General features: G+C 39.4%; 1 protein-coding gene across 1 annotated transcript in view; it reads left to right on the top strand.

Moving 5' to 3' along the window:
- LOC134654591 (uncharacterized) overlaps positions 1-21,444 on the top strand; it is a 34,148-nt gene extending 12,704 nt beyond the window's left edge. The window contains exons 3-16 of the mRNA XM_063510059.1: positions 3,233-3,507; positions 4,883-5,010; positions 6,052-6,227; positions 6,616-7,613; positions 8,399-8,510; positions 9,594-9,935; positions 11,180-11,290; positions 12,650-12,780; positions 13,329-13,356; positions 13,486-13,583; positions 16,578-16,631; positions 18,671-18,761; positions 19,759-19,840; positions 21,165-21,444. Coding sequence (XP_063366129.1) covers positions 3,233-3,507; positions 4,883-5,010; positions 6,052-6,227; positions 6,616-7,613; positions 8,399-8,510; positions 9,594-9,935; positions 11,180-11,290; positions 12,650-12,780; positions 13,329-13,356; positions 13,486-13,583; positions 16,578-16,631; positions 18,671-18,761; positions 19,759-19,840; positions 21,165-21,216 — 2,678 coding nt within the window. The 3' untranslated portion in view covers positions 21,217-21,444. The remainder of the gene's footprint in view (positions 1-3,232; positions 3,508-4,882; positions 5,011-6,051; positions 6,228-6,615; positions 7,614-8,398; positions 8,511-9,593; positions 9,936-11,179; positions 11,291-12,649; positions 12,781-13,328; positions 13,357-13,485; positions 13,584-16,577; positions 16,632-18,670; positions 18,762-19,758; positions 19,841-21,164) is intronic.
- The last annotated feature ends 2,666 nt before the right edge of the window (positions 21,445-24,110 follow it).

The following is a 24,110-nucleotide window of genomic DNA, read 5'->3' as shown; positions in this document are numbered from 1 at the left end:
GCCGACAACGCACTTGCAACCCCTCTGGTGTTGCAGGTGTCCATGGGTGACGGTAATTGCTTACCTTAAATAAAAACTTCAAATTAAATAATTTCAAATTAAATATATTATGTCAGCATCTTGTTAGCACTGAATGCCTTGATATATAATCGTTTTCCTATAGTTAGTGTGTATGTACGTCCAGACCCCGGCGCCACTGAGACTCTTCAGTATTAGTCATATGGTTTACGATCACGTAGGCTTATCGATATAAAAGGAGAAGAAAGGACAGTTAAGCATCAAGCATCTGATTTCAAGTACAAGTGTAGAGCCAAATTTTCTACCATACCATAGAAAGCTTTCGTTAACTACAGCGACGGTCAAGCGCCACGTTTTCCTTACATTGCCATTTATTAATTTAAATTAAACGGAACGCCTTTTATAGAAACATAATAACACGCCCAAGCGTATGCAAGCCACTTCGTATTTGTCAAGACATTTTGACAAGTGTCACCCTATTTCCTGAGCGTGACCAGCGCGTATAAACTGTACGCATTGTAATTTCTCTTACGACATAATAAAGTATTGCGTATTTATTATAATTCTGGCGAGCATGTCTAGATTGGTTACTTACGTATGGCCAAATAAGCAATTATATGTATGGCAATAATATAATTTCTTATATCCTGAGTAAAGTGTTATAACTAGTATAATTATGTAGATGTACACAACTTTACATAGGCTAGTGTACCGTTGGCGCTGTACAGCGTCCGACCGGACAGTTGTACCTATTTTTATTATCGAACTTTATTTACGTAATAAAAAATGGGGTTCAAACTAAGTAGTTACTTAGGTACTCTTATGATTCAGGACATTTAAGTTTAATTGACCAGTATGAAAATGAGTCATTCATTTGCACTGAATTCGGGTGCAAATTAATGGTAAAGCTTAGTTACGGCCCGAAGATGCGTATACAAAGTTTAATGGGTTTGTTAACCCGTTCTTTGTTACTCTTTCTAATTTACTTACTCAGTGTTCCAATTCCTTGGAAAGTAATATATGCCAGGCATGGCTCACTCCGCGATGTCGTCGCGTCGCTATAAGTACCTACAAGAACATGCGGCCTACACCAATTTTGGTGTCTAGCCATAGTAGTTGCCGCGCACCGCTACGGAACGGATGCCTGCTCGCGCTTGCGCCGCCTAGCGATCATATTTGTCGTAATAATAAACGCGTTTTGTTAGAGAGTGAATCCATCCTCTGTATCTACAACTAAGTACTATTATTTATTCTGTGGTAATGTTTAATCTTACAAGGATTACATCTAATGTTGATGTGTTTTGTTTACAAAACATGTTATCGGTCGTTTACAGAGAACCGTTTATGTAGTTACATAAATAGAATGATCACTATGCCTGAAAGCCATGAAATATAAGAAATCGAGATATCAATCCATTTCAGCATGGCTTGTCGGTAAAAAAGAGGATTTATAAAGTTAAAAAACCTGATGTTAGAATTAGAAATAGTTTAGGATTTATCCATTTAAAAAAATCACAAAACACTCGACTCTATTTGCAAGGTTAAACTTAAACTATTTTTTCTACAAGGGCTGTAGAATAGAGTAAGGGTCGGTTGCACCAAACTGTTTGTCATCGTTAAAAGAGTTCGCTAAATTTACTGTATGGAAAGTTTCATAGTAAACTGCCGCGGCGTGCCGGGCGACGTTGATCAGTCTGTCAAGTGCGGATGGTGCAACTGGCACTAAAACTCCCAAATGCTTTATAGAATTCAATTTGGTGGTATACGGGGTGGGACGTATCGCCCACGACTACTTATGTCTATAATTTATCGTCCAGGCACGCCCGTTATTTTCTAGTAAGATGAATTTATTATTTATTTGAGTTCCTAATTGTTTATACAAAGCGTGGGAGAAAAGACTATTGTTTTTTGAAGCATGAACACTGCCTTGTATTTTTGTAATATTCCACTTATGACGATATGCAAAAATCAAGAAAAGAACTACGATTATGGTAGGCCCCGTTTTAAAAAGCTACATTTGTGATAAACACACAAATAAATGCCCTTATAGGGTTCGAACCCGGGACCTCCTGGTTCGTAGGCAGGGCTTAAAATAATAACCTTTATCTAGGGTCTCTATTGTTTTCCAAAAAGTTTTAAGTCATAATGTATTGTTTTTCTTTATTCATAATCTTTATCTAGGGTCTCTATTGTTTCCCAAAAAGTTTTAAGTCATAATGTATTGTTTTTCGTTATTCATAATTCGTTTGGTTCAGAAACGCGTCACTTCAGGATTACCATAAAACAAACCTAACCTAATCTAGCCTGTCTATATAGGATAACCTTACGAAAATCCTGAATAGTTAACGGTTTCAGTTTTATGAGTATGACTAATGATAATATGACAAACTATAACTAATAACTTAATACTTTATGGGAAACAAAGGGACCCTCCTTTTTCTAATATACATACTTGGTTTTCTCTTTATCCCATATATTACTAAGCTGGTTGTGCCTCAGTTAAGCGATATGATAACACAACAATGTATTCATTCATGCATGCATGGAAGGAAGCACGTCCTCAAACAAAGTAATCGATTTATTAGAGAGATATAGAGACAAGGCGACCTCGTTTATTTGCGGTAATATCAATTACCAATGATTAAATGATATGTTATCATTGCAAATAGGTTAATATTAAAACGATGAATACTGAAAGAAATACATATACCGTGGTAAATAATTGTGTAGTGGTAAAGGTCGTTCTCGAAAAAAGCACATTCAGACAAGGTTCTGAATGAAGCGCCGCACACGATAGGTGTGGTATTCAAAGGGTTAATCATGTTGTTTTACTACAAATACTCGATCGATACTCAAGATCTCAATAGGGAATATTACGCTAAACTCTGCGTAGGGGGCGCCACTCCACAATCCCCCACAATCTAAGGGTGTACCGCAAACGAGAGAGTGGAAATTTTGTTATCTAACCTCTCTAACACTCTTGCATATTCGAGCGATAAAGAGGCAGATGCTGAGTTTCGATTTCGCGTTTCCGGGTAGGCCCTTTGTAAACAAACCGCGCCTTGATGTATCAATGTCATATTTTATTGTCTGTGAAAACTTATCAAAAAACAGTTTGAGGTACAGTATGTATAAGTTACTCTATGGTTTACGAAAGGCGCTAGTGCTGCCCTCTGACGGCAGACCATTGCAGTAATTCTCCCTATTGTTTCAGATGACGTCGCAGCGCCGAACAAGCACAAATTCGACTCGCGGACCTTCGTCAAACCCAAGAAGAGGGCCCAGCGGCCTAGCATACACAGCATCGTGGAGACCCCGCCGACCCCAAACAAGTATCTCACGTACAACAAGTACTCGGCGCCGCTAGGGCCTTTGAGCTCCATACTGAGGCTGAAGACCTTCAACGTGGAGACTGACACGGATAACAGCAATGCGATTAAAGAGTACGCGAGTAAGAGGCGGAGCTTGGTTAGTGAAGAGGAGGCACAGGTAAGTTCAACTCTTTAACTCTTTGTGTTGATAGGTACAGTAAGGCCGCTTTCCCACTTGGGTCAAAAGCCTCATTCTACAAAAATCTCAATCCCCTGGCCGCCGCTTTATTAGCATCTCATTTTTGGTAACTGTTTAACCCGTGCCAAGTTCCATCTTCCTACAACCAAAACTATTGAGCGAAATCTCCTAGGAATTTGCGAATAGGTATAGATAGGTATAGATTCCAGGGGAATGAGATTGCTGTAGAATGACCCAAAAACGTTCGGGAAAACTGGTGTTACAAAAGTTAACGATATGTTTACATTTTTCTAAGACTTTCATCATACGAGTTTAAAGAAGGAGGTTTTTACATGCTGTGTTAGTGTGTTTCTGTCAATGCTGTGTTAGTGTGTTTCTGTCAAAAATATAAGTTTCTTTCATTTTCCATCTTAATCTTCATATTATGATATTGCATACACACATACATACATATAATCACGCCTATTTCCCGGAGGGGTCCGAGACCACGGATTTCCACTTGCTACGATCCTGACATACCTCTTTCGCTTCCAATCACATGATATTGCAATTGCAATCGAGTTTAATAGTTGAAATAAAAGTTCGTAAAAACATTACACGGAAGTATAATATAATCAAGTCTTTATTATTACGGCTTAAAACAATCCGATTATCAACGCATTATCATTCTTCATATCAGTTTTACGCGTTCTTTGTACTTTACATGTCGATCTTGCATGCAGGTATATTAAAAACATTGTGTCATATGTTTACATAGATGTAAACTGCCTTGGCAAACACTACTGTGTTACGTAAACCGAGACGCACTAGTATTCTGTTTGTTTACACGAGTTATCTGTTGCTTTTTAACATATTGAATAGTTATACCATATTTTAATAATGGATGCTTGTCTTTTGATGCGGAAATTAAACGCATTAAATTGACTACAATAATAAGTACCTTACACATAATGAGGTATACTACGGTATCCAGTGTTTCCGCTAAGATCACCAGAGTGGATCATTTAGATGATAATATTCAGGAGATGCTTTGTCAAGCACGATTCTTTTGTGATTTTAAGATGGCAGATATACAGGCTGTCCCACAATTACCACGTCATTGTGTGACCGGAGGTACATAGGTCCCTAACTCCTCCGGTGTCACTGTGACGTGGTAGTTCTGGGACATCCTGTATATATATAGGATCACTATAGGATACCCTAGGCGTTAAGAATCTCAGGCGCCAAAGGATATATAGATGATTTATGGTGAACGCTTTAAAGTGCATTGTTATGTTCGTATCGTAGAACAATCTGTAGGTATAGTACAGATATATTTTATTGCGACTGTATCCAGTGTAATGATTATTTTCAGTTGGAAGACGTAGACATGACGCTGGTATCAGAGGCGTCAGAGCGTCTGTCCTCAGATCATCTGCCTTCCAAACCCATCAACATCGATCTGTCACAGCCAGCGCACAATCTTCACAATACATTTAATAAGTGAGTATTACAGTCGCCATCGACCGAGGTGCTTAAAAATATCTGAACACGCCTCTATTGTCAAGGGGTTAGAGTGCGTGTTCAAATATTTTTGAGCGCCTTGACCGCTCTGACATATCTGATGGCGACTGTTCAATCCTGTGTATTAGTTCCCAATCTGAACTATAGCCCAAACTTATTGTGAGAGGAGGCCTGTGCCTATGCAGTGGGAGTTGGGATATTCCATCCACTCGTATAGCTTGTTGCAAATATATAAGGTCCACAGATGACCAGTGAGTATTGCTGACAGGTAGTACATATATGAAACATAGTACAAAGATAAAGATAAAAAAAAAGTTTGTGATGATGTTCATAATCTAAAGTCTAATACCTAGTAGAACTCTACTCGTTGCTACTACTAACGCTGCGCATTCTAAAGATATAGATTGGTAAAGAGGAGAAACGTTTGTAAGTTACTAAACTTCATTGTAAAGCTATATGAAGCTTATTAAATTAAAAAACCATTAAAAACTTACATAATTGGATGACATAGCAAACACAAAACGAAATAAAAATAGAAGGCGAAAGTATAGAACGTAATAACGTACCGTCATCAACATTTCTTATAACGGCTACTTTCAAATTTTTCAAGTGACTTAATTTGTAGTGATGCAATTACTAACCTTTAAGCTAACTTCTATGTTTTGATTACTTTGTAAACTCCACAAAAACAATTATTTTTTCGTGAAATACATTTTTCACTGGAACATGTTGCTCCATGTGATATCGATATGCGCTTATTCAATATCTTATCTCTTGTTGTTACTATTAGATTCGAATCCCATAACCAAAGTACATTGGTTATATGTGACGTTATCTATGAAAAGGGACCTTATTGTCGATGGCGGTTACGCCATTATTAACGATGCTCGGATATAAATACAATGCCGCGCGACGCTGTGCGGCGTAAGCGCCATCGACAATAAGGTCCCTTTTCATAGATAATGCCCCATATTTATACTATATGTTCTGGCTATAGTTTTTCTTTGTTAAAAATTACAGGGGCCTCACGAACATAATGAACGAACGCGGAAGCCTCAACATGTATCAAAGCGGCGAATCTTTAATGCGAATGTCGCCCCCAAGTCTGGTGTCATCCCTGATGATGGAGAGTTCTGGCAATTTCAACCCTGAGTCCTTGGACAGTAGGAAGAGTTTGCCGTCGCACAGAGATTCAGGTAAATAAATACGAGTATGTTATGTTTGACCAAGAAAAAAGAAAATATGTTATCGAGTAAGACTAGGGTCAGTTTCAAAATACGACCATTTTAATCACTCGCGCGCACTCTGTGCTGTATGTACGCGCCAATGTCAACGTTAACCAGTCATCGGTAGTCGGCACTCATGCTTGAAAATGATTTGGTTTGACCTAAGCAAACGTATTTTCTTTCTTTCTTTCTGAAAAGGAAAGTTAAGGTCTTCTAAAAATGTCGCACGAGTGTCTATAAATTCAAATTGCAAAAGTATAATTGTAAATAGTAATAATTACTTACAAACCTCAAAGGTTCACTTACATATCAACAACTAAAGCTAAGCTTGGTTTAATTAATTATTTTGTCATTACAGGTATACCACCGTCAGGCCGAGAAAGCATAGACCCAATGATGACCAGCATGACCCTCTCCATATTAGACGAAAAGGACATGAGCACAAGCTTCCTCTCGCAGACCACTTACCCCGACAACGATAGCCTCATGGACTCTCTACCCCCGAGCCTTGTCAGCTCCGTCAACTCCTCATACATCGTCTCCAACATGTCCAAACAAGCCAGGGAATCCACAGACTCCAATAACATCTTTAGTTCAACAACCTTTACTCACCTAGATCAGTCAGAGAAGCTACTCTCCGCTCGCCCGCGCCACCAACCCTTCAACCACTTCCAGAAACGCGAAAACGACTGCAGAAAATCCGAAAGCTACACCAAAGCTAAAGAGGAGGCATGTCAGATCGACCCGACCAAGATACTAATCGAAAACGGCGAAAAAAACACGACCAAAACTCCTAATAAATCGGAAATGTCGGAAACAGTTACGCTGCATTATTCTAACTCAAAATTCAGACGGGACGAAAAGGAAAATTTGAATTCTACGTTCGAGAAAGACGACGCCTTTTTCAAGGATATGAACATGCAACGAACTGTCGATGCGGGCAAAAACAGTTTAAACGTTACGTTAGACAAACAGGAACTAAATGAGATTATACAGGCGCGTCAGAAGCTTTCTCTAGCTAGGAAAGCTTTGCCTGACGACAAAGTACCTAATCAAGCAGATACAGCAATAAAAACTATACAGCTTCCAAATCAAACTATAACAGTGCCTCGACATAGTATGGAGAATGCTTCAGAATTATTATCAAGAAGAAAAATGAATAATAGTTTTGATAAGGAAGAGTTACCAACGAGAGAAACGCCCAAAAGAAACGCTACGTTCAAAAAGCTGTCGCCGCGTGCTGCCTCTATGGATTGTACTGTGGTCTATGCCGCAAAGAAAGATGAGAGTGAATTGATTGATATCAATTTGGCGACTACGAACCTTATTGGGTCCAGCGAGAGGATAACGCTTGAGGTGAGACAGTTGTTCGGTAAACATTCAAAAATCAATGACGAAAGTAAATGTCACCACAGTTAATGTTTTTTAGGGTTCCGTACCTCAAAAGGAAAAAACGGAACCCTTATAGGATCACTCGTGCGTCTGTCTGTTTGTCCGACTATCCCCCCCCCCCTCCCTTTATCTTCGAAACTACTGGGTCTACAATTTTGAAAAAAATACACAAAATAGTTGTTTGCCTATAGATGTCAGGAAAACCTATTAGAAATGTGCAGTCAAGCGTGAGTCGGACTTAATTAAGTAGTTTTTGATCCGACCCCTACGGGTTTTTTCTAAAGACATTTCACGTTCCAAAAAAAAAAATACATTGTTAAAAATTGGGTAATGTACGGAACCCATGGAACGCGAATCCGACTCGCACTTGACCGGTTTTTTTTATCTAAGCTGTGGTATAAAAAAATGTGTTGGCGGTCTAATGACGATGACACCCACCAAATATGTATCATATTTCGTCGCTATACTTACTCAACCTCATATCTGCAACAATCATTTGATGGAAATGTCGCTTTTCTTTCATTCGGTGTTTTTGTCATCAAATGTGACGTTCCACGGCAAAAGGTACCTTATGGCAGTTGGCGCTTACGTCACATAGCGGCGCAATAATAATAGCGCGCGGCGGCGGAGCGGCGTTAATAATAGCGTAAGCGCCAACGGCCATAAGGTACCTTTATCCGTGGGACGTCACAAATGAGTGTTGCAGGTACGAGGTTGAGTAAGTATAGCGGCGATTTGTATGTTTACAGGAGTGGGGTTCGCAACAGCGCGCCATGGTGTGCTCTAGCGAGAGCACGGACACCGGCACCTTCAGCTCGTCCAGCCCGCCCGACAGCGTCCCTGACACTCAGCATGACCCAAGTAATATTTACATTTCATTTTCTTTATTTAGGACATAGACTGCTGTTGCGCTCCAAAACTGGTATCGCAGATGTGGGTGTGAAGGCCGCCAAGCTCAAGTGGGATTGGGCGGGACATATCTGTCGGATGCACCCGGACAGATGGGCCAATAGCGACCGACTGGGCACCACAGATCACCCGAGGCAGAGGCAGACCAAAAATGAGATGGCGAAACGACCTGGACTCATTCTGTGGCGACTGGCGGGAACATGCACAAACCCGTGACGAGTGGCGAAAGACAGGGGAGGCCTTTGCCCAGCAGTGGGACACAATATAGGCTATTAAAAAAAAAAAAAAAAAAAAAAAAAAAAAAAAAATGAAACCGATGCTGCCAAAAATACTGGGGTGCGGGGGGACGAGGTGAGCGAATCCCGTGCCGTGATTGGTCCGTTCAAAGACACGGACCAACACGGCACGGGATTGACTCGAAGATGGAGTAAAACTACCGTATAAGTGGCAGAGGGGGTAGCGTTACTATGCTCAGTCTAGAGTCTAGAAGATGTCTTGTCTGTGATTTAGGATTACCAACAGATAATACATCTTACATACCATGAATCTATTCAACTCAATATACGAATTCATATGTGAAAATACCATTCCACCACACCAAAGGCTCTCTTGATTGTTCAAAAACTGATAGCAAAGTTGCATTTTATTCACATGTGAGGCAAAGTAATCAAATGCAAATTTTGAGTTGTTTTCTTATGTTTGCTGGTAGGATTGACTTTTAAATGATGATTTTGAATGATAAATATTTAATAACATTCGCGGCGCTCAAGATTCCATTTTTCGAATTAAATTTTGGAATCTCGCGTGCTCGGATATCAATAATAGCACGAGCGGTTAAACAACAACTTTGCCCCCTTGTAAAACAAATAACTTATTCTCTACTCCTCTACTGTTATCTTATCTGTCATTTATACATTCATAAACAGTAATATAAGATCATATATAATAAGTTTGAAGAAAAGTCTATATTGTCTATTCCTCATAACATAAGTTGTATTTTTCTCTTCACATTTATCCAAAAAAATATCTTTCCAGGCTCAATATCATCAACACCCCTAATAGGCCTCCGTAAACCGAAAGACCTGAACATCCACACAACCATATCCCCCATATACGATATGGTCGACGACAAATCATACACCGTGACTAAATTAACCGGCAACTCTCCCATGGAAAGAACTTACGACAAGTCATACAACATGAACAGGGCTAGCGCGAATTCGTCGATGGATAAGACATACGATATGCACGCGACGGTGATAAACAGCGCGACGATGGTTAAAAAGAGTTCGGCTAAACGAGATATATTGGCGGGGAAAGTTAGCCCTGATAAGAAAATGTTTGGGCCCAGCGTGCCGGTGAAAGCACAGAGCATGGGTAAGTAATTAAAAAGCGGCGAAGTGCGAGTCGGACTCGCCCATGAAGGGTTCCGTATTTAGGCGATTTATGACGTATTAAAAAAAAACTACTCACTAGATCTCGTTCAAACCAATTTTCGGTGGAAGTTTACATGGTAATGTACATCATATATTTTTTTTAGTTTTATCATTCTCTTATTTTAGAAGTTACAGGGGGGGGGACACACATTTTACCACTTTGGAAGTGTCTCTCGCGCAAACTATTCAGTTTAGAAAAAAATGATATTAGAAACCTCAATATCATTTTTGAAGACCTATCCATAGATACCCCACACGTATGGGTTTGATGAAAAAAAAATTTTTGAGTTTCAGTTCGAAGTATGGGGAACCCCAAAAATTTATTGTTTTTTTTCTATTTTTGTGTGAAAATCTTAATGCGGTTTACAGAATACATCTACTTACCAAGTTTCAACAGTATAGTTCTTATAGTTTCGGAATAAAGTGGCTGTGACATACGGACGGACAGACAGACGGACAGACGGACAGACAGACAGACAGACATGACGAATCTATAAGGGTTCCGTTTTTTGCCATTTGGCTACGGAACCCTAAAAATTGAGCAGCTTTCTGATATGTTTTTTTTTTTAATTAACAATCAAATGGTGGTATTCTCTGATTAAGCAAAATGTGAGACGCAATACACATTGGACAAAGAAATTGGATAGCTGGAATACTTTATGAGACATTATTTTTAGTATTTGTTTTAAGTTAAAAAAAATAGTTTATAAAAATTTGTTATTTTTGGAGACTAAGACTTACAGCACACTAGCGTTGGCGTCTAGTCAACTCTATGGCTGCTGCTCGAGGCAACGTTGGCGCAACTGCGCAGCGACGCCATTTTCCATAGCGTTGACTAGACGCCGACGCTCGAAAGATGGTAGTGTGGGATAGCCCTAATAGAAAGAAAACATGTATTGTATTAATTATTAATTTTTATTAAAGTGTGTAAAAATTATCATTGATTACTTTTTAAACACGTATTAAAATGACGTGATGAGTAATGACTATTTTGGTGACGTTCATAGCTTTTATGTCAACTGATAAATTGAGAATTTTTGTTGCGTAAGCATATGTGTGGAAATGCTGTTGACATATTTGTCATATTGTCAAAACAAGAAAAGTTTTTGCTTAATGGAAATTTAGGCTACAGTGGTATTGACTTAAGGTTTAGTTTAGTTTGATCAGCTTTAATGATTTATGCAGGTTCGTGCGTAAGTGCCATGGTGCCTCCGGTAGCAATTCCAAGGAAGACTGGTCTTCCAACATCGAAGCTCAGGCAGTACAGCTCACATAAAGAACTCAGCAGGATACCGGGTAAAATTAAATATTGTAAAACTTCTAAACGTTTCTGTTATTTAATGGTCTTATATTCTTGTGATTTATTGTCAAAAACACATACAGATACGTTCGTTGGGATGTGTTGGTAGGGTTTTTGATTCCAGTATGGGATCATCCATTAATTAAGTCACACGAATTTCTAGGTTTTTTACCCCTCCCCCCCTCCTTGTCACACTTGGTCACATTTTGCAAACCCTGGTGTGACGTCACATTTTAGGCAATTTTGTTTTCAACGAAATCGACAATATTAACTCGGCATTACTTTTTTAATAAAAAAATATTTTTGATATATAAATATTAGTAATTTTATAACACAACGAAAGTTACATCCAAAATCTCATTATTTAACTGTACAGCGAATAAGAAAATATAAATTAATTTTCGGTTACTGATGAAGTTAAAGTGACATCACAATGTTTGTGACTCCCCCCTCCCCCATGTCACAACATGTCACATTTTCTTGACCCCCTCCCTCCCCCTAAACGTGTGACGTAATTAATGGATGACCCCTATTGGCATTACCAGCATTGGCATTGGCAGCATACGAGGGGAGGCTGAAATATTCGCGGCCTAAGCTAGAAAAAAAAAAGAAAAAAAAAACGGCTAGTTTTTTCCCCGCCTCTTTGGCAGTTTAAATATTACCGCCATTACTAACAATTATTAACGATTAATAATTAGCATTTAGTCTAATACTCGCTTATATTTTTTTCTAAGGCCGTGAACTTTTCAGCCGCCCCTTGTACCTATGTTGTACAGGGTGGCCAACTTAGAGGTATACAACTTTTTTTGCCGCCATTTTATTTTGGCGGTAAATATGACAGTTATTGCATGAAAATTAGTTTGTGTAGATACGGCAAATTTATTATGGAGCATTTTACGACGGAACAACGTGTTTTAATCATTAAAAACAATAGAAACATTAAAAATAACGTTTCCCGGTCGATTAATTTCGAGAAACGGTGACATTGACTGGCCCCCAAGATCGCCTGATTTAACAGCTCCTGACTTTTTTCTGTGGGGCTATCTAAAGGGACGTGTCTATGCTAATAGGCCAACGAACCTTCAGCAATTAAAACAAAATATTCGAAACACTGTCGCTGAGATAACGCCAGAAATGTGTGAAAAAGTGATGAAAAACGCGATGAAAAGGGTTCGCATCTGCCATGCTGCTAGAGGTGGACATTTGTCTGACATTATTTTCCATGTGTAATTGCTGACCCTACATATTATATTTAACAAGGAATACTTAATATTTTTTATGTTTTATAGAATAAAATTTCAAAAATAAGGTGTATACCTCTTATTTGGCCACCCTGTATGTGTTTGAATCAGGAGGCAACCCTGTGGTGGCGCGAGCGTTGCCGCGCTCTAACATGGTGCGTCGCGGCGTGTACGCCTCCAACCCCGCGCTCAGCCCCACCGCCGCACACCCCGCGCCCATACGCAGGGACTCCTATACGCTCGAAGTGGTACGTTAAAGGGAATCATTTACACTCTGATCACGCTAACTTTGCACAAACATAACAGGTACGTCACACATTTAAAGGGAACCATTTACACTCTGACCTCTAACTTTGCACAAACATAGCAGGAACAATCTAACAATGCATGCATATCCCTATAAGCTCCAAACTTGACGTAGCCCTGCGTATGAAAACTTAGCGTCATCCGACTCTATCTACTCTGCTAGTCTTATACATATATATGTATATCCAATTACAATAATAATATACCACAACATGAATTCAACGATTACGATTTTTTTACCCGGCTCGACAAATCCCTAAATACAAGAATAATTTATTGTAAATACATAATAATTAAAATAAGTTACATTATAAAAGATAAATAATTGTTGTTTAAAATAGTGTCTTTTGAATTCGAAAAACAAAATTAATATTTATCTATATTTTATGTGTTCTAATTCTCCCTCACCAAATCATCTGCATAAAATGACCCTGTTTAAGAATGTAGTTATATTAAAAATTGCAGAACGACGAAGCCAAATCCGCAGCCAGACCCGTCGCACCGAGCCAACCGGCGCTGGTCCGCCAGGGCACCGAGACCCTGCGCAGGGAACGGCCGCAGAGCCAGCTGGTGGCGCCTAAAGATGTAAGTACACTCACCACACGGGAGTGTTACGCCAGTCAGGGTCCTAGCTAAATCCGCAGCCAGACCCGTCGCACCGAGCCAACCGGCGCTGGTCCGCCAGGGCACCGAGACCCTGCGCAGGGAACGGCCGCAGAGCCAGCTGGTGGCGCCTAAAGATGTAAGTACACTCACCACACGGGAGTGTTACGCCACTTAGGGTCCTAGCTGAATCCGCAGCCAGACCCGTCGCACCGAGCCAACCGGCGCTGGTCCGCCAGGGCACCGAGACCCTGCGCAGGGAACGGCCGCAGAGCCAGCTGGTGGCGCCTAAAGATGGAAGTACAGTATAGCTAAATTGGTTGTTCCATACTTAGCTATGGAATGTCCAATTTAGCTAGAACCCTAAATGGCGTAACAGTCGCGGTGCGTGATGGTACAGTCAGCAGCAGAAGATGCTAAGCGGGCGAGGTGATCAAAATGAACTATTGTTTAGAGAATAAAAGCGTGTGTAGGCCATTTTGAATACCTCACGCGCTTAGCTACTTCTGCTGCTGACTGTACATACCTAGCAAGCAGAATGTATACAAATGTACACAATTTGCATCAGTCCATCAAATAATTACCGTTATCATTTTTATAATTACTTCATCAACCATTCTGCAATTACAAGGGCCATGACAATAATTGCAAAGGTCTACAGTCGCCATCAGATATATCGGAGCGGCCATGGTGTTCACAATATCTGAACACGCACTCTTACGCCCTAACAATAGAGGCGTGTTCAGATATTTGTGAACGCCTTAGCCGCTCCGATATATCTGATGGCGACTGTACAACCATATTTTAATCTAATTACACTACACTTCATCGAATTCATCAAAAATTCTAAATAATTTTGTGCCATCTGTTTCCTTACTGGGAAACCGAATACGGGTATTCTTTTCATGGACAAGGTATCACTTCTCCATCTTTTTTTAAGGCGGCAATAGTCACTCCAATAAAACTTGGTCCAACATGACTGGCAATGGGGTTGGCCGGTCGAAGTATTTAGCAGATGGCGCCATCATAGCTGGCCCTGTCAAGTGTCAATCCCTAAAGCTTTGGATTCCTCCGAAAACGGTGCCGTAATATGACGGCCGTCATATAGCGGCCGCAAAAGACGGCCGTCTTTACGGTGACGACATGTGGAAAGTACCACGGCGTCATAACACACCGTCAGCCACCAAAGTCAAAGCGGCAAATTTGAAAAATGTAGTCGCGAAGGGATAACGTCCCATAGAACATTTGAATTTCGCGCCTTTTCCTACTGACAAGATTTGCTTGATCGTCTATAATTTACTTGGAGGATGAAATATCATCAGAAGAGGAAAATAATCGTAGTACGGAATCATTTATTCAAATCTCGTGTCATTTATTCAAAATGGCGTCACCGCTATCTAATAAAACGTTCACGAAACTATCGACACCGTCATGACGGCCGTCATGTTACGTTACGTTGACAATCAACGTAACGTAACGCCGTCTAGGAAACCGCACCATCTTGTTTACATAGACAACGTTCTAGTGACGTCATTCAACGCTATATAGCGGCCGTCATATTACGGCACCGTTTTCGGAGGAATCCAAAGCTTTACGTAAGATGACGGCCGTCATGACGGTGTCGATAGTTTCGTGAACGTTTTATTAGATAGCGGTGACGCCATTTTGAATAAATGACACGAGATTTGAATAAATGATTCCGTATTACGATTATTTTCCTCTTCTGATGATATTTCATCCTCCAAGTAAATTATAGATGATCAAGCAAATCTTGTCAGTAGGAAAAGGCGCGAAATTCAAATTTTCTATGGGACGTTATCCCATCGCGCCTACATTTTTCAAATTTGCCGCTTTGACCTTGGTGGATGACGGTGTGTTATGACGCCGTGGTACTTTCCACATGTCGTCACCGTAAAGACGGCCGTCTTGTGCGGCCGCTATATGACGGCCGTCATATGACGGCACCGTTTTCGGAGGAATCCAAAGCTTAATAATAGGGAGTATTACTGCAATGTTTTTCCGCCAGAGTGCAGCACTAGTGACTTAAGTATACCATAGAGTAACTTATACATACTGTACCTTAAACTGTTTTTTGACAAGTTTTCACAGACAATCAAATATGACATTGATACATCAAGGCGGTCGGTTTACAAAGGGCGTACCGGGAAACGCGAAATTGAAACTCAGCTATCTGCCTCTTTATCGCTCAAATATGCAAGAGTGATAGAGAGGTTACATAACAAAATGTCGACTCTCTTGTTTGCGGTAAACCCCTAGATTGTTTACTTGTTTTGGGAGTGGCGCCCCCTACGCAGACTTTCGCGTAATATTCCCTATTTTTGTTTTTTTTTAATGCCCTGGATGCCAGCCAATTAAGCCCAATCTCATAAAAAAGGGGCAAGGTATGATGGCGCCATCTATGCAAACCTTTGTTAAGTGTCATTCTATGTCACTTGCTAACTATTTAAACAAACCGCCATATTGAAATTGTCTCTGAATTATGAATTTACTAGTGACTTATGTTTACTTACCTAGTTAGCAAGTTCCATAGAACGACACTTTACACATGTTAGTGCCAATTATTGGGCAGTGTACCATAACAGCAAACAAATATTGCCATTTATTGTCGATATTTTTACTTTTTTATTTATAATAGGTAAAGAAACTCTGTATACATATAACCGGCTAACATTTTTTATGTCCAATTTCTAAATGTTTACTTACTTTCTAATTTTTATCATTCACGCAATTTATAATATTCACACGTATTCAAATACCCTACATAATGCATATAATCTGGGTAACCAATTTTTCAGTAATATGTGTCATGAAATTAAAATAATCTACGGAAAACCTTTGGTGCCTTGGCGCCTACTGTTTTCAAATTTACCGCCTTTATTTTACTGACAATATTGGTTTACCATACTACATTTTATATAGTTTGGCAAGAGTTGCTGGTCAGTGGGCATAGGCAGAAACAATCGTAGTGTCGTGAGTTTAGTTTTTTTTATTCTAATGTTACTGACAAAACTCGTTTGCCAGACTATATCTGCTGGAATTAAACGTTAATGTGTCTAACTTCATGTCATGTCGTCCCCTAACCTGTGACGTAACATTGTGTTTGTAACGTCAGCTGCGCGCGACCGGCATCGGCGTGCCCGTCGCAATGCGAAACCATCATATGCCGGTGAGTACCATTGTTGACACTGTTAAGCTTTGGATTCCTCCGAAAACGGTGCCGTCATATTACGGCCGCTATATAGCGTTGACTGACGTCACTAGAACGTTGTCTATGTAAACAAGATGGCGCGGTTTCCTAGACGGCGTTACGTTACGTTGATTGTCAACGTAACGTAAGATGACGGCCGTCATGACCTTGTCGATAGTTTCGTGAACGTTTTATTAGATAGCGGTGACGCCATTTTGAATAAATGACACGAGATTTGAATAAATGATTCCGTACTACGATTATTTTCCTCTTCTGATGATATTTCATCCTCCAAGTAAATTATACATGATCAAGCAAATCTTGTCAGTAGGCAAAGTCGCGAAATTCAAATTTTCTATGGGACGTTATCCCATCGCGCCTACGTTTTTCAAATTTGCCGCTTTGACCTTGGTGGATGACGGTGTGTTATGACGCCGTGGTACTTTCCACATGTCGCCACCGTAAAGACGGCCGTCTTTTGCTGCCGCTATATGACGGCCGTCATATGACGGCACCGTTTTCGGAGGAATCCAAAGCTTTAGGGGCTCATTTAGACGGTGCGAGAACTCGCATGCGAGTTTCTAGCACACCAAACGGACACCAAACATTGCCAATTGGGGGAAATAATACATTTGTAAGCCAATTTTAGCATGGGTAATGGTGTATTAAACAAGATACTAAAAGTACCGGGGGGTGGGGGTGAACGGGTAGGGAGGTTTTTAAGGTCCCTTTTTATAGTTTTTCGTAGATAATTCTTAAACGGTGGCCCGTAGCAAAAAATCTTCTGTTACATAAGTAATCTACATAAAATTTTCTACACAAAAAGTTCGGTACACTTTTTCCCTAGGGTCAATATTTTAAAATATATTAAGGTGGGAAATTTACGTATAATTTGTTCTAAGGTCGTTTTTTTTAGTTTTTCGTGAATATCTCGTAAACGGTAGCCCACAGCAAAAATGTATCTTTTACGTAAATAATCTTGCAATCTATTCCTTCCTTCGTTTGGTGGCTTATTCATTACATTGCTTCATTTGATTGGTCGGCTGTGTTGATGTAACCTCAATGGTCCGCAATGTAACTAAAATCGTAGACGAGTTCGCGTGCCGTCTAAATGAGCCCTAACACCTTCGCTAGCACGACGGTTAGGGCTCATTTAGACGGTGCGAGAGCTCGCATGCGAGTTTCATTACATTGCGTCATTTTATCGGTCGGCTGAATTGATGTAACCTCAATGGTCCGCAATGTAACTTAAATCGTATACGAGTTCGCGCGCCGTCTAAATGAACCCTCTTAGGTTCGGTTGCACCAAACCGTCTGTCACCGCTAAAGCGTTTGCTAAATGTTATTACAAGCTTTTATTTACTTTCACCTGTCCCGTTGTCTGTGTCTGTAATCAAATCTTGCAAGTTACATTTGACCCACTTCCCGGTTTCCGATTGAACTGAAATTTTGCATACAAATGTAAGTCGGGTGATAATGCAATATTATGGTACCATCGAGCTGATCTGATGATGGAGACAAGAGGTGGCCATAGGGACTCTGTGATAAAACAACGCTACCTAATTGTGTTTGGGGTTTTTAGAATTGTCTCGGGGAGTATTAGTTGCCTGTGGAAAGGAACGTACAGTACAGTCAACGATAAAAGCTTGTATTAAGGACGATAACAGGTACACTGTGAAAATCATCAGTAGAGTGTGAATCAATGGGGTTGGCCGGTCGAAGTATTTTACAGATGGCGCCAGCATAGGTTTTACCTGTCGACCTCTAGAATTGAGTCAAAAACTTGTTTTTTTTTTTATCCAAAATCTCATAGAACAAAACTAGAAACAGATCAAACCCATGCTGGTGCTATCTATGCGAAATTGCAAACCTAGTATTTAATCATTTTATTATGTGGTATTTTAGTTGGAAGCGGTGGTGGCTTGGAAATTAACTGTCGAATCGAATGTCTTGTAAACAATCTAGTGGAATAATATTCTTAACTGGTATAGTAATAAAGTCGTGTTTCCCTTAAACAGCCACCTATGACTCGGCCTTACTCGATAGCGGGAGCGTCGCAACTCCGGGTAATGAGGCCGGCCACTGTACCCGTACAGAAACCAGTGCCCGGTAAGTATTTTATAGTTTAACTAGCGACCCGCCCCGGCTTCGCACGGGTTAACAAATTATACATAAACCTTCCTCTTGAATCACTCTATCTATTTAAAAAAACCGCATCAAAATCCGTTGCGTAGTTTTAAAGATCTAAGCATACAGACAGACAGACAGGCCCGAGATATACTTGTAGGTTTTACTTACATAAATAGGGACAAAGCTATTTGTTAGAATGAGATAACTATATTCATCTCTCAGTCTGTAGTATAGCTGTGTCCCTACTTACGTAATTAAAACTTACAAGTGTATCTTGGGCCTAAGGTTCAACAGTTTTGAGTTACAGTAAAGCACTGGTAGCTGGTAGCCTAGCAGTAATGGCGCAGTCATAATGGATTCGCCGTATGCAAATACTATTGTATGCTTGACAATCGATCGACATTCGGCAACCTAAAGGCTTCGTCACACAGGCGCGTTTTCCGGGCGGGGCGTGAGCGGGGCGCGTCGCTTTTACATATAAAACGCTCACGCCCCGCCCGGAAAACTAGCCTGTGTGACGAAGCCTTAAATAATGAATTGCTCAGTGTGATTGCGCCATCGCCAGGATCAGGCGCATAGCTTCCATACTCCACCTTGTCCTGAAGGAAGTGGGTTTGAATCCTTATTCAAATAAATAAAAAAATACAAATGGCGAACTTAATACCACAAGGAATTTTCTACCAGTCAAACAGGCATTTTCTACCAGTCAACCATTAAGTCAAACAGAGACACAAGTTAATGCGTTAAAGGTTCTATGTCAACTAAAATTTATCACAAAGAAATATCTAGTTGATATTAAACGTGTCATATCTGTTCAGTATTGAGTCTGTGTGGTGAACTGACTTAAGGCCACTTCGCCATTCACTAACCCGGCGTTAATCAGTTAAACCTGAAGATACCATGGTTAAGATTTGACACTGGGTTAACCGTTTAACTCTGGGTTAGTGTAGCTTATCGTTGTTTTTTTAATGTGTAGCTGCGCCGGTTTCTGAGTCTCGGACGGCATCGTCGGCGCTACCGCGGCCTTCACGCCTGCCCGCGCCCAGGCGAGCACTCAGGTACCTAACTAATAATAATATGTATCCCTTGCTGTTAGATTATAGTACATTATTGCAGAGGCCGGGAAAGGGCAATTCGTGGATGAGTTTCGATTCTACGCGTCGTCCGACAAAGAAGACGAATCCACGAATTTCTATTCCTGCCGAGGCATATATAGTGCTTTTCTCCAAAACATGCGAGGAAATAAAGTAAAATAATAATTATTTAAGCATCGAGCATCACTCAAATCGAAACTTCACATCAAAAACGTCAAAAACAATTTCCCTCTTTAATTTATTTTTAAAAGTTAAAGGCACAAACTTATTCTGCCATTCAGTACCATTCAATATTCGTTCATTGAAAATATAGTTGGTCAAACCAAATTGTCAGTAAATAAGAACAAAAAAAACTATACTCATCCTTTTCTTTTGGGTTATAGTACTGGTGTAAGACAAAGATAGTATGATTATCTCTGTCTATGTCAAACTATAATTGTGCAATATAAGCTTTATGAACACGGATGAGATCCTTAAAAAAATATAAAAATAATCTTTGATTTTATTAAGCAGTATTCGCACGATCATACACGAGCACAACGGTCTTGTAAGAACGAGACATGTAAAGTCGTTTATATTACTATCTCACTCTATCCTATAGCTTGAAATGATAGCTGATCGGGTCGTGTAGACGCGGCCCGCGGCTATAATAATTGGCTGTTTGCGTTTTTTATTTTTAAAAAGTAAATAACACTACAGTAATTATTACTGTAGTGTTTTTTTACTTCCCGTCCGCTAGAACAGGACAGCGATAGTTTTATTTTTTAAAATTAGAGTTTGACAATAAAGAAGTACTTCCGGTACTATTTTTGCTACAATAAGGTGAACATTTCCGAGCATATTGGAGAAAAAGTATCTTAAAGGGACTCTAAGCTGTTGGCTTCGGCCCCACGTACGCCTCACGAAGCCACGTACCCCATGGTCCGGAGATATGGACAAGACATACAAATAATAATAATGGTACCTATGATCACAGAATAAATAATAGTACATACATTAGGTATATAAGGTTCACTCTCAACCAAAACGCGTCTATTACGAGAGATATAAGCGCAAGCGCGAGCAGGTGCCCGTTCCGTAGCGGTGCGCGGCAACTACTATGGCTAGACACCAAAATTGGTGTGGGCCGCATGTACTTGTAGCGACGCGACGAAATCGCTGAGTGAGCCACGACTGCTATAACCACATTAGGTTATATAGTTTTGACATTTCGAAAAAAGAACATGATTTTATATGTCGTTTAGCACTCATTATCCGTTTACTTTACCTATTGTGCATTCTGTTCCAGACCACCATCAGTATACTCCGTAGCGCCAACAGCAGACGTCGACCACTACTGACGTCTCCCGTTACCCTAGGAAACCTAGCGTCTAGACTAAACAAGTAAACACGACTGATTGGAAACTCGGTGTCTTTGAGAACTAAGTAGCGATGAGATGTTCTTATTTTATATTCTTTTGTACGTTTTTTAACAAATTTTAAAGTTTACACGAATTAAAGGCTTCGGGCGTCAGCCGCCTTGCTAACTTTCTGTTAATATAATCGATCATAATCAACCATCAGTATAACCAAAATAAAGCATCATTCATTCATTCAAAAGGATAACTATTTGCGGTGACCGCTCGACATCGGTCATGTGTTCGTTGGCCGCCACCGTAGTAAAATATGACAAGTTATTTTACTAAAAGTTAGTGTCCGAGTCCGACCCAAGTTTCGGCTTCGGCCAAAAGTTCGGTTTCGGCCAAAAAATCTTTTAATCCTTTCGGCCGCGTAGTGTCCGGCCGAAGTTTCAGTTTCTTTCGGCATAAAAATAATATTTTGACCGAAAGTTTCTTTCGGCATAAATATAATGTTTAGACCGAAAATTCCGGTTTCGGTCGGACACCAACTAAAAGAATCCCTCTTTTTTGACAATGCGTAACTGTTTTAGCAAAGGTGATGCTAGTCTTCTCTTTCTACTTGAGGTTTTATCAATTCAAAAATGACACTTGAAGGTCCCCAAGTGCATTGCTATTAAAGGTAACCATGACTTTTTTTTTTATATTGATGTTATGGAATTGGACTCGCAATTCGTAATAGACCGTAAGTCGGTGTGCTAAGGCTTAAGTTCACACTCACTGTGATTTACTTCATAAATGAGTCCACACAGGAATTAAACATTTTTATAACTAAAGTTTGTGCAGTATTTGATCTTGGTGCAAGATAATGTAGGTAACGGAGACCCGTTTTTTATCTAATATTTTTGCTACGTTGAGACAATAAAATGGTATTTTATAACATATTTTATAAATAATTTTGCCTATCGAGTATAAATTGTGGACTGACTAATACATCTCATTAGTTAAATTTTATATTCATTAATCAAACGGCATTTGAAACTTTTTTCATTAAAATTTTTGTAATGCCCTTAATTTGGGATTAGGAAACATCTTTTCTTGTAATGAAAAGCTTTGTATTTCCAAGTCCTCAGCCCAACATTGCTCTCTTCACTCGTTCTCTTAGACGGTAGAGCTCAAAATTTCAATATTCTTTCCATAAATGTTTGGTACAAAGACATACAAATTAAGTTACATATTATAATTCTTATATTATTTACAAATTTAGTATAAAGTATAACCTGCGTTAGTAATTTATTTGTGAGTAAGGTGTTGCATTTTGTTGAGAGATTGTAAACATTTTAGACATGTTTGTTTAAACGTGTTTTGCTTTAGATGTAAAATTTTGTAATAATGTTTTATACTCATGCTAACTTTGTAAAAATAGTTGAAATATCAAATAAAAATATTATATATCGCACAAAAATCGTAACACGAATTTTTGTATAACATTTTTGAACATGTTTAGTTACGCAAAATATTTTAAAAACGAAACCGTTTTACACGCGCACATTGTAAAAATATTTTTTAAAGTATCTTGTACATTATGTAAAGTTTCGTTTAAAAGTATGTACTATTTATGAATTTAAATCATTCTTACACTGAAGATATTTCACATATCCATATTATTACTTAAATATTTTACTAATAACTTTGCCATATAACAAAGCTTCCTATGTATCCTAAGACTATTTATTCTAATATAATACCTACCTATTTAGACACTACAGATATTTATTACATCGATTGCTCCTGCCAATTTCAAACTAAAATAAAATGTTTTGAACTGGCACTCCATTTAAATGGCGGCAGTTATTTTTTGGCTTGCATGTTTCTGTTGCGTGCAAGTTACAATTTTGTACGTAAAAAACTGGCAACACCGTCCAGAAAATGTTCATATTTATTTAACTATTTCTGTCCTTACTGTCATTATACTGTCCTATTTTGCTTGTTGTAATATATATTGTTCATTTCACTAGTACTGCAGCTTTGTGGGCCAAAGGTGTTAATAGTTATTACGAAGTTGTGACTTGTAGCCTAAACATCCAGGATTGTTTATGTACAGGACTTTATTTTGTATGAATATAATTATTCGAATCGCTGTAAATCCAATGTTTTGCTGTTTGCCGCGCATCAGTTGCGCTTTGCTTGCGGTTGGTTTCGACACGTCGTGCCTTATTTAGGTAGTGTAAGGAATTTTGTTTTCATTTTCTAATAAAAAAGTATGTATTTATGCTGCATTTTTAATAATAAACTTTTTTTAGCCAGCTAGCTGTGACCCATTACTCCCATTAGTTTTATAGATATGGTATATTTTATACATATAAGGGCCACTTGCACCCTATACTAAACCGGGGTAACCGGCTAAACATGGAGTTACCATGGTTACCACTGTTACAAGGTCAATTTGACACCGATTTAACGGTTTAACCGGTTAACCGTAGTGGGATGGTGCAAGTGGCGCTAAGCAGTGCATTTCATGCCGTTTGACGCAAATATGACGTAATTTAACATACAGGAAGTTTTTTTATAACACTACAATTTGTATTCTAGAGAACTGAAGTACCTAATAAGATTCCGAAGAATGTAGTGTTTCTGCTGTCCTCAGATTTATTTTATCGAACGCGCACGTCCACCCTTCTCTGAAGTCAAAGCAATCTACAGCTCGCAGCAACTTCTTCGCGAACGGTCAATAATGTATTTTTCAAACAGGAAGGGTACGCTGACAGATGTCATCTCAATACAATTTTGCGAGATTTGGTGTTTTATGGTTATCTCACCACATGTGTATTAATTAGCCGCTCGTTGCAACCATCGCTTTTGTATCTAAACAAAAATAACTGCATAAGGAATACAAT

Source organism: Cydia amplana, chromosome 15 (assembly GCF_948474715.1).
Source record: "Cydia amplana chromosome 15, ilCydAmpl1.1, whole genome shotgun sequence".
NCBI lineage: Eukaryota > Metazoa > Arthropoda > Insecta > Lepidoptera > Tortricidae > Cydia > Cydia amplana.
This window is presented reverse-complemented; position numbering and strand designations above follow the sequence as displayed.